Here is an 11,751-nt window from a genome sequence, read left to right as displayed (position 1 = left end):
GATTAAGTAATTAAATTGTAATTTATCAAAGTCAACAATTCCTCGCAATGGCAGTATCTCTCTTGCAAATCACAAGAATAGCAGAAGTACCCAACTACGAAACAATGCTCATAATGGAAAGTTGTAATATTTTTTTGGCATCTTTGATTGATTATTGGAATGATCATTTGAATTCAAGAATTATATATACTACTCCATACCTCAAGCTACGATTGAGCTGAGGAAAGTAATTTCTCCATACCTAACATGATAATTGAAGAAGGTGGCCACTCTTGATATTTTTGGTTGCATGTGTTATGTTTTGAAAACACAAAACACTACAAATTTATCAAATAAATTATTATTATTTTTTTTGAATCCCACCGATAACACTTTCTAAATTCCATAAAAAACATTTATTAATTTTCACCTCAAAACATAATACAAAAGATAAATGATATATACTTGAGTAATATTGCTACAAGTCACTCTTGTCTCTCTCCAAGAATGACGTGACCCTTAAATTACAATTGAGTTTGTAATTGATAATTATTAGATTTTGATCAAATTGTAATTTTAAAAGACAACTTAATTTTTGAAAAATTACAAAAATGATACAAGAGAGACTTCTAGAATTACTCATATATGCTTACATTGCTTATTACATTAATAATTCTAGAAGTCCCTTTTGTGTCTTTCTAAAAGTGATGTGACTTTTAAAATCACCATTTAATCTTAATCACAAGCATAATGGTAATTTTAAGAGCCACATCATCCTTAGAGTGACACAAGAATTGGTCTTTATCAAATTCTCACATAATTTGATCACTCATGTAGGTTTCAATCTTCGTTTTTGTGTTCACATGATCATATTTGATTGATCCTTAATGATTAAAGGGTAGAAAAATTAAGAAACCCTAAACTTAATTACCACCCAGGATATGTGCGTGCACCAATAATTTCTAAGTACTAATTAGTTTTGAAATACTTCTTTAAAATTTTGAACAACAATGGATTCAAGGAATTCATGCCAATTTTTTTGACCGAGATCTTCTGTAATTAGTTGTTCTGGTTGCACCGCAATCAGGCACGCAATTGTAAGAAGTTTCCAATAAAATTTACCTGTTCAAATAGGTCGGCTCAATCGAGAATCTCTCATAATCGTAGTGGAATAAATTATAACCTAAATAGGATTGCAGCCAATCCGAACCCGACTCCCATTCATTGAGTATAATGAAAGATAAAGACAATAATTGCTTTAAATGAGCATGCTCTCACTTTTGCTGTTTAAATACAATGATTTAAATAGCATTTTCTTGTTTAACGCCCACAAAAGCAATAGGATCTCTGGAACAGGTTGATAATGTGGCTTCATAGCACCTATTAATGCTTATTGCAACTAAGAAATTACAAATGCATAATTGACTTAAGTCTCAAAATTGATCATCGCGTCTGCTAAAACTTCTAGTCAAAATGACTTTTGATCCATCTTGTGTCAATGCTGATGTCAATTACAAAATTATGAATGCTTGCATTTGACGATAGCACTGATCTAAAAGTTGACACTGTTTGGCAAATGACTATTTTTATATTTTTATTTCTTCTTATTAAGATAAGAGTTACAAGAACTCAAGAGACAATAACTATAATAACTCAAGCGACAAGAGTTATAAAATGGTTGCTACTAATGTAGAAGTAAAAGAAACATGTAACGTTTAGACTATTTCTTTATAAATAAAGTTTAGTATACAATCAAATGATTAAGGAAAGATGTAGCCAATAAAAAATTTTAATGTGTTGTACAGGCCAAAGGCCAAATGATCTTAATTCTGGTCCATCATTCATTCTACTATCTATAGATTCTCAAATCTCACACTCCCAATAGTAGTGAACATATTTTCAAAACTACTATCAAACAATTTTTTGTGAGATAATTTTTTTTTTGCTTTTATCTCACAAAAAATTCAAATCTTATTATACATTTATATTACATCAATTACTTCTTATTACTTTTCAAATAAAAAATTCACAATAAAACTCTTTACTAAAAGAACCCGTTTTTGAGTGGTATTTTTAGTTATATTTTTTTTCTAAATAGCAAACCCAAAAAGCATTATCAAAGGAACCCAAAGTTTTTTTTTTTTCCCCTAAATTAGATTGGAGAATTTATTTTATTAAATTGATATATATATTTTTAGAACATGTAATTTTTATATGTATTTTTTAATATTACAGGACGAACAAAAACTTAAATAAGAATAAGATGAATAATTATATTTTCACAACTTTTTTTTTATCATACCCTTTTTGTTATAATAGAAATAGATTACATCAATCCTATAAATGATAATAGAGTAAATTAAGGAAAAAAAAAAACCAAAAACCAAAAACTTGCATTGAAATATCATTTTCATAATGGTAATAAATTCTTATAATTGATAATTGTGTCTCGTTGAATATTGTCGTGTAATGTATCACGATCCTTGACAAGATTGTGAGAAGACAAAACAGACACTACGTAACAATGTCTTCCCCTAATCTAATATAAGATAATTGCGACAACATCACCAATAATATTTGACCCGTGTGCTAACATGCTACAATTTTATTGACTCCCTTCTCCTTCAAAAAACTAAACTGTTTTGTAACTTTTGTTATCCCAGATTTAAATCTATAAATCTTTTTATCGATGAAGCCAAAATTTGCTGGGCATTATCTTTCTCACTTTGAGATACAAAATTTTAGGGAAAGTTTTATTTAATTATCTCTTTCTAATTACCACAAAAAAAAAAAAAAAAGGCAAAAAAGGAGAATGATGAGGGAAAAAAGAGAGAAGGAAATGGTAGGTTAGGGGACATTATAAAAATTGAAAATATTAGTAAGGACATTACAAATAAATTGGTAGAGAAATGGTAGGCTTACAAAATATTTTATAAAAGAAATTTTTACAAAGGATGTGGTATAACATGACGGGGAAGAAAATGAATTCAAAATTTGAGAAAATCAATCATATTGTGTCACATCACTTTATAAGATTTTTATTTTTATTTTTTTGTAAAATATTTTGTAAGCCCAATAGGGGTGCAAACGAGCTAAGTTTGAGCGAGTTTTTCTTGTTTAGGCTCGGCTCGTTTACATTTTACTCGAACTCGAACTTGAACCGAGCTCAAGGACAAACCAAAAAATGGAGCTTGAGCTCATAATAAGTCAAGTCAAGCCGAGCTAGCTCTCTTATATTTTATTTAATTTAGTTTAATTTTTTATTTATTATAAATTTAAAATTTAAATACTCTTAAATGATTCAAGAAGTCAGCTTACATATGAGTATTTGCTTAGCCTAGTTAGCCAAGTATGGAGCCTAAATCAATACAGCAAGACACTTGGTTTCGAAAATAGAGGATATGGATCATTTTATAATAAAATGATGCTATTAGGAAGGAAAAAAAAAGAAATCAATTTTTAATATTAATATGAGCAACTATGTGAACAACTATCAATTCGAGTCTTATATGAGCTGTTTATGAGCCTAACCGAACCAAGCTTCCTTTGTTTAATATTCGAGCTAATATTTGTGTTCACGAAACGCCTCATTTAATAATCAAGTTGAGCTCGAGCTCACTCACAAAGGCTTCGCTCACTTAACACCCTTAAAGCCCAACATATCTCAAACTGGTAATAAAAGGAGGAGATAGTTTTTTTCAAAAAAATTTGACAAATGGGTCATTTTTCTGTTTAATAATATTAATATCTCACTATATATAAATTAAGAGTTGATTAGGAAAATGAGATAATATATAATATAAGAAAATTGTGATTTCCAGCTTCTCTAGTTCCCTTTGGATACCCTGTCAGTGCTGTCACGCGTGTGCTCAATTAGATTCGAAGTATATTATATATAATTTGATATGGTCAGCATGAGGCAGTTAAGTAGGTGTAGGTCCATTATTGCAATTGAGAATTGGGGAGCAGGAAAAGGCTACTTTATTGCCTTTGCATGCATCGCACGGCCCTTTTACTTAGTTTTAACTTTTGTTCCTTTTGAGAACAAAAGTAGTGCAAAGAAAAAGAGAATCTTCTCACCCTCCTTTTGTTAATGCCTTTGGCTTTGGACAATGGACACTTATCCTCTTCTTTTTAACCACATTTTCCCTTCTTTTATTTATTTATTTTTTCAAATCTTTCTTTCAAATTTCAATGACAGCTAGCTTGAGTCTCTCTAGGATTTTTTTTTTTTTTTTTTTTTTTGAGGTTGGAAGAAGACAATTTAACCTACTCCAATCTAAACTAAACTATTGTCATGTGATCCATTAGGTTGATATAAAGTTTATCAAATTAAATGTTTGTACTCAAGAAGAAAGAAAAAAACTTTGTATTTTTCTTCTTTATATTAATTAAAAGTGAGAAGATTACATGTTTGACTATATAATATCATAAATTCCAACCATCATTGCTAGTTTCCCTGTGATGGGAATGTAGGAGAAGTTGTAGCTGTCTTACTTTCTGTAAAATACAGTCATTGAGCACAAGGGTTGATAATATTATTGTACAATGATACCTCTCTCTTTCTTGGACTTCAACACAACCCAACCACCACCATTATCTCAGATATTTTTGGTTTGCTTTGTTCCTTAATCACCTGGTCAGTTTCCGGGGTTCACATAAGTGCGAATTTTTGCGCCGACAAATTAGCTAAATGAGCCGCTTTATTCAGATTTTCTAGAAACGTTTTCTTCATAACCTTCATTTTTAGTTAAAATATGATTAATAAACTATTGAATTTTTTGATTAAACTTAATTTATTTCCATACTATGGATGGTTGGTCCCATAATACCCCTCTCACATAAATCCTATGGTGGGGAAGAAACCAATTATGATATGAAAATATCAATTCCTTTTATAATATAGTTTTTTTTTTTGGCATTATTTTCTAACCACAAGCATAGGCATACCAACCTTAACCAGAACAATTTTATTTCCAACCACTTTCACTACTCCTTTCAGTTCACATCATTTATTTACTGATTTACTGCAAAATTTACCCATGATTTACCCCCCCAACAACATAATATGTAACATTGGTTTGGAGCGACATCATTGGACGGATATACAAGGTGCAATAGCAGATTTTTAAATGTATTTTTGGTTGCTTGGCAAAACGGTACAAAGCTTGAGGCATTGGTGGAGGAGTGAAGTCCATGTTCTTCCTACATTCTCGAAATTCGAGACAACCTTTTTCCAGAGGCTTATCAGTTATGACCCAGTACGAGAAGATAAACAGAGGAAAAAAGTGAAAGATCCTTCAAAACCCTTTCGTCCTGTGAATTGTGATTGACCCAAGCCTTGCTTTCACACACAGTACCCATTCATTCCACTGTAAACTCCCACTTCTCCGGCGACTCTTGTCTCTCTCAAATCTGGTCTGCCTGCAATATAACTCTCGAGGGGCTTACTATTTTGAGCTCTGAAAGTGATTGCATTTGCCCAGATTGTGTATCCCATTGCCTAATTTTTGGGTCCCATATATGCCTAAGTTTTCAATCCCAGACCCATTTTTCTCAATCCCATTCCCCCTCACACTAAAAGACACACTCTTTTCCTTCTTCCTCTTCCTTTACGGCCCATTTTTTATGTAACCCAATTCCTCGACTGATTTGGTCATAATCATATGGTATTATATTCACCTTTCACTGGTCTCACATGCAAAATATGATGTCCTGGGCCAAAAAATGAGAGCATGTGATATTTCTTGGATGGTCATGGTGGCATCCCACGGCGGCCCTCTTGAATTTCTGGGAATTTGACCGTCTTTTTCAGGTACCAAACACTGAATATTTTTAGTTCCCAGTTGAAATTTGTGGTTTGGGTCATCCTGAATGGTTCTTTCTCTGAGATTGAAGCTTGAAATACCGCCACTTTTTGTACCTAATAAATGTTGAAATATTGTTCAATGTGTTTGATTTTGCATCCATGAGCTATGAGTAATGCTACAAGTGGTCATTGTCTTGAATTTTGTCTGCTTAATGCTTGGTCGTCTTGGAAACCTTGACACTGCCCACTTTTTTTGAAATTAGTTTCGATGGTTTTAACATTGTCTAAATGAATTATGACTAGCAGTTAAACTGATAGTTTTGTTTCTTTTGTGCATCTCTAAGCTTATTCAGATATGCTGAAACAGGACATGTATATGCTTGAACCCACTTTCCTGCTTTGTATCTCTATTGGGTTTTTGCTGCATTCCCTTGTGGGTGGGCAAATTCCCTTGGATTCACAACTTGCTGTTGCTGAGAACAAATTTTGGTTCTCACCCAGTGGTGATTTTGCACTTGGATTCTTTGACCGTTCGGACCAACCTAACCTGCATAGCATAGGGATCCGTTTCAATTCGGATTCTATTCCTGTTGATCAAAGGAAGGTGGTCTGGGTTGTTGGAGCTGATGTCGCGGTCAGTAACGAGTCTTATTTTCAGCTCAACCAGGAAGGAGAACTGGTTTTGTTTGATTCCTTTAAGGGAGTCACTGTTTGGAGTAGTGACACAAGCAAGTTATCAGTTGTTTCGGCTGATCTTCGTGATGATGGAAATCTTGTTCTACTCAACGGTAAGAAAGATGTTGTTTGGCAAAGTTTCAATACTCCATCGGACACGCTTCTTCCAGGACAGACCTTATCTGTTTCTCAAACGCTTCGAGCTGCCAGCAAGAATTCTATGTCTAGTTACTTCACTCTTTATGTGAATGATTCTGCAGGTCAGTTACAACTAAGGTGGGAAAGTCATGTTATTTACTGGACAAGTGGAAATACCATTAGTTCAAACATCACTGTTTTCCTTACTTCTAATGGAGCACTGCAACTCCGCGACCAAAAATCGAAACCTGTTTGGTCTATGTTTGGACAAGATCATAATGACTCTGTAAGGTACCGCTTTCTTAGGTTGGACGTTGATGGTAATCTCCGGTTATACTCATGGGTAGAAGCATCACAGGCTTGGAGGTCGGTCTGGCAAGCTGTTGAGAATCAGTGCAAGGTCTTTGCAACCTGTGGACAATGTGGTATCTGTCTCTTCACTGCAACAGGATCTGAGTGCAAATGTCTGTTTAAGGTTACAGCAGACTCTAACTCAAGATGTTTGGTTCCATATCGGCAGGACTGCAAATCAAATTCCAATATGATGATGTATAAGCACACCTATCTATATGGGATATACCCACCGGAGGATTCGGTTAACCAAACTAGCTTACAGCAATGCAAAAGCTTGTGCCTGAATGATCCATTGTGTACAGTTGCAACATTCACAAATGATGGAACTCCACAGTGCCGACTGAAGAAAACTCGGTATGTCACTGGTTATTCAGACCTAAGTTCAGTGTCTTTTGTCAAGACATGTTCAGATCCCTTAGCTGTTAATCCCAATCGCAATGTAACCTCCCCTGCTGCAGGTTCTCAACCCATACAACAGTCTTATAAGTATTGTATTCCTTGTCTAACTGGAGTAGCCTCAGGCACATTTGCTTTGCTTATTGTAATTCAGTTGGGAGTTGGTTTCTTCATCTACCGAAGAAGAACCGGCATTAGGACGAAAGCAACTTTAGCTTACACAGGCTATAACTCAAGGGGTTTAATTGTGTTATCCTTCTCTGAAGTCAAGGATCTTACAGGGAATTTCAAGCACCGAATAGGACCGAAGATGTTCAAAGGTACGCTACCCAACAACCAACCAGTTGCAATCAAAGACCTGAAAGCAAGCATAGAAGAAAGGAAGTTTCGAAGCGTAGTTTTGAAAATGGGAAGCATTCATCACAAAAATCTTGTGAGGTTGGAGGGCTACTGTTGTGAATCAAGTCACAGATTTTTGGTTTATGAATATGCAAAGAATGGTTCGGTGGAGAAATATGTTGAGGATTCTAAATTGAGTAAGAGGCTGGCCTGGAGAAAGAGAGTTGACATATGCTTAAGCGTGGCAAGGGCTGTTTGCTATTTGCACACAGGGTGTAGGGAGTTTGTAAGCCATGGGAATTTGAAATGTGAAAACGTTGTCTTGGATGAAAATTTAGAGGCCAAGGTGACTGAATTTGGGCTTTGGAGAGTAAACAGCGAGGCATCAGACAGTGGATTTTCTGCAGAAAAGGATGTGAAGGATTTTGGGGAGATGGTGTTGAGATTGATCAGTGGGTGTCCAGATGTTGGGGATCTTTGTGAGTGGGCTTATAAGGAATGGATGGAAGGGCAGGGAGAGAATGTAGTAGATAAAGCCATTGATGTAAAAGGTGTAAATTTGGAGGAGCTGGAGCGTGCATTGAGAATCGCATTTTGGTGTCTTCAAAGCAATGAACATATGAGGCCTTCTATGGGAGAGGTGGTGAAGGTGTTAGAAGGTACATTGACAGTTGATCCTCCGCCACCTCCATTTTCCTTCCGACCGCCACCAGAAGCAGAGGAAGAGTCATTGGAGTAATGCTTGGAATCAAAAGAGCCCAGATGAATTTTGTGGGTTATTTGTTGTATTTGTTTAATTCCATTTACCATGTACAGTTTTAGGACTAACATGCAGGAAGATGACAACTTGGTCTGTAGCTGTTTGAGATAGGCATGCCAAACAGCCATGTTCAGTGGAATTTTCGTGTGTTATGTTTAGCAAAACCATGGAAACTTTTTGGATGAGACTTGGGGTATATTCATGTAACCTTCATATTTGCAGTGATGAGAAATTAAGAGTATTCCCAAATCTGTTCGAAAATTCTACCATTTTTTTCTTCTTCTTTTTTTAATGTGCTTGGAATTTCTACATCTGAATTCTTGGTGTATCAGATCAAGTCCGGACTGTTCTGGTAGAATTTGGCAGATCCTTCCAACTTTGTTTTTGCTTGTTTCAAATCTCTCCTCAGCTGCTTCTTTAATCTTTCCTTCAGTGCGGTTCACATGAACACCATCTTCAGGATTTGCTTCATCCTTGCCCTTGAAACTGACCAAAAAGTTCAAAACTAATAAATTTTCAGAAACTCAATCATACCCAATCATATTGTGTCACATCAGTTTGTAAAATTTGTTTGTAAGCTTAACACTTTTCGACTGATAAATCTAGAACCAAAAAATTTAAATGATGAAAATAAACAATTGGGTACATAAGAAATTGAAACTGCATTTCTTTCATAATAGTTTTGATTTTGTTCCAAGAATGTAGATTGGAGTGTCTCAATATAGAAATTGTATCTGTCACTATCTTTGCAATAGAGGGTTTCTCTTCCTGGTTTTGGCCATAGTGTTGTCCTCCAATTTTAAAATATTTTTGCTGATGACAGCTGATATCTATTTCTGCCTCCACTTTGAGACCACATTCAGGACTGTTGATTTGTTTTTGTTTTTACTTTTCTTCATGCATTTTGGATTAAATAAACAATGATCCAAGTTGTATCTTTGTCCAGTAAACCTTCTCCCTCCCCATCAACTTGGCAAAAAATCTTCCTTCCGTCACAGATGTAAAAATCTATATCTCTTCGCTGCCCATTTTTCTTTACATTCAAAATTAATGTGTTGACTTTTAGGGAGGAGCTTTATCTGCAAAAGGGATAGAAGATGTCAAAAGTCCACAAGGTCCGAAAGTAAGGAGCGAAAGGGAAACCTCTTTTTATTAAGGAGAGTATCGGTGATTGTATGTAGAGTATTGAAATTGTGTACTTTAAGCCTTATATATAAGCATGTAGAGCATTCTAGAGTCTTCTGGAGTCGTGGCTCTAAGTTCGTTGGGTCTTGAACTTCTTCGGTAGATTAAAAATAAGTCTATTCGGATAATTTCTATGCCATGGGCTTTAGGCGATTCCTAGGTCCTACAACTATGTTTGTGAAAATCTTGAATAGTAATAATAATTTGTTACTTTTAAGTAAAAATAATAAATTTAATCACATAATTAATATTTTAACACTCTTCTTCTAATACGGGATTAAGTTATACAATATTCACATGTTGCCGTCACAATTGCATTACTTTGGATCCTCTGCAGCTTGCATGATTGTGGGGAGACATCCGCGTAGAATTTCCACAATTGGCACACAAGTGCCTGGAATAGTTCAAAACCTATGACCTCAAGGAGTCAAGGGTAAATGATTTCAAAGATGAACTCAATAGTGCGGCGGAACTTTGCTCTTGTTCAATAGTGCGGATGAACAAATCTTCTTCTTTTACCTTTAGTTTGATACCAAGAAATTCAAATTAGGAAGAACAAGTATATATATAATTCCACCGGCATCTTGAAGGCATTTAATATGAACAAACAATGATTGCATCATATACTAATAGGCATCTTAAATTCTCATAATATTCTTTCATGATTATCCCAGTTGTTCTAAAAAATAAATTAATAGAATGGAAAAAAGATTTAGCTTTTAATAAAGAATACTAATGTAATTGATATGATTGTCATTCTGACATAGGTTTGTGGCATATATCCTCCCAGTGGGCTCTGCAATATATATTGTTTCACTTTTTTCCCCGCTTATGATTGTGCCTTTCAGAGTTCAATAGGTATAATTGAAAAAAGCTTCTCCCTACACCATAATTATGACATGTTGTAAAGCAGAAACTTTTCTTTTGGCAGATTCCACCTATTCTGATTGGCAATTCCTATATCCATATAGACTATATATGTATATTTGATTTAAAGTTATATATTAAAAAAGATATTATCTAGTTAAAAGGCAAGCTCTCTCTTTTTTTTCATCATGTATAAAGTGCTATTGTAGGTATTGGCTGGAGCTAGCAAATGGTGGTGCTTCCAAGGAGTACTAGAAGGGAAGTAGTTGGTTTTATCATGTTTAGGATTTTTTCTAATTTATCCAAGAAGGCTTCAATCTTATCAGGATTTGGTAGGGGGTTTTTGAATAAAAATTTTCTTCTAGTGGTAGCAGTTGTTCTCCCTCACCTCACCTCACCTAGCTAGATTTTGGATTTTTCTTGGTATTTGGCAGAAACTTCTGAATCCCTCAAATAGTTTTCCATGAAAGATGAGATAAAATAGTCAAATGGGTGTTTTGGAGGATCTCTGTTGCTCATGACTCTGTCGACAGCTTTGAAGTGTGTATGCTAATTGCTAAACACTAGCTGAGTTTTAGTAGAAGCCAAAAAAGGGTCATTTTCTATATCTACTTTACAATAATAGCTGGTGCAACTTTTCAACTTTTCCTTGGATAAAATCTGCAACCATCTAAGCGCCACCAACAGGCGGGAACATTAATGGAGTTGCCAAGAAGCTTCAAAGAATCATGGAACAATATCAGCAGCTTGCAGCAGCAGCAGCAGGAGGATAACAATATTAATGGTGATCAACAAGACATTCTAGTATCTGGGTGTTCGACACCAAAGGCTCAGAGATTCAGAATACCTGAGATTTCATCTTGCCCCCCTGCTCCAAAGAAGAGAAGAGTAACTTCTTCTTCAAGCTGCATATCAAATAGATCATCCCCCATAGCCTTCTTTGCTCCCCCGGATATAGAGCTTTTCTTCTTCTTAGCATTTCAGAATATCCCGGCCTGAGTTGCTCATGATCCTTTGAATAATTAATGGCAAATGCAGTAGTTTTTAATTAATTAGCTCTTTGTTTTCATTTCTTGCTAGTCACATCAGTTGATTGTCTGTGTTTCTTTCTGCATTATATATTATATATATTTCTAACTTGTTATACTAACAGCTAGCTGTGATCTTGGAGATGTATACAATGTAATTTCTTAAGTATAATATTAAGATTATGAGAATGAACTTTTTCATTCGATCAATTTGGTAAATT

General features: G+C 34.8%; 1 protein-coding gene across 2 annotated transcripts; it reads left to right on the top strand.

The window, feature by feature from the left end:
• The first annotated feature begins 5,125 nt into the window (after positions 1-5,125).
• Positions 5,126-8,714, top strand: LOC132191834 (G-type lectin S-receptor-like serine/threonine-protein kinase SD3-1). Of its 2 annotated transcripts, none has more exons than XM_059606947.1 (2): positions 5,126-5,794; positions 6,156-8,714. In XM_059606947.1, exon 2 carries the CDS (start codon positions 6,159-6,161, stop codon positions 8,427-8,429), a length of 2,271 nt encoding a protein of 756 aa, XP_059462930.1. In that variant the 5' UTR covers positions 5,126-5,794; positions 6,156-6,158; the 3' UTR covers positions 8,430-8,714. The 2 variants fall into 2 exon arrangements, with proteins under 2 accessions (XP_059462930.1, XP_059462929.1); XM_059606946.1 differs by having other exon boundaries at positions 6,133-8,714.
• The last annotated feature ends 3,037 nt before the right edge of the window (positions 8,715-11,751 follow it).

The sequence above is a fragment of the Corylus avellana genome, chromosome ca9 (genome assembly GCF_901000735.1).
Source record: "Corylus avellana chromosome ca9, CavTom2PMs-1.0".
Taxonomy (NCBI): domain Eukaryota; kingdom Viridiplantae; phylum Streptophyta; class Magnoliopsida; order Fagales; family Betulaceae; genus Corylus; species Corylus avellana.
This window is presented reverse-complemented; position numbering and strand designations above follow the sequence as displayed.

Bases quoted from the DNA above. Each gene is read 5' to 3' on its own strand.
- LOC132191834 (XM_059606946.1), top strand. From the start codon at position 6,144: ATGCTGAAACAGGACATGTATATGCTTGAACCCACTTTCCTGCTTTGT.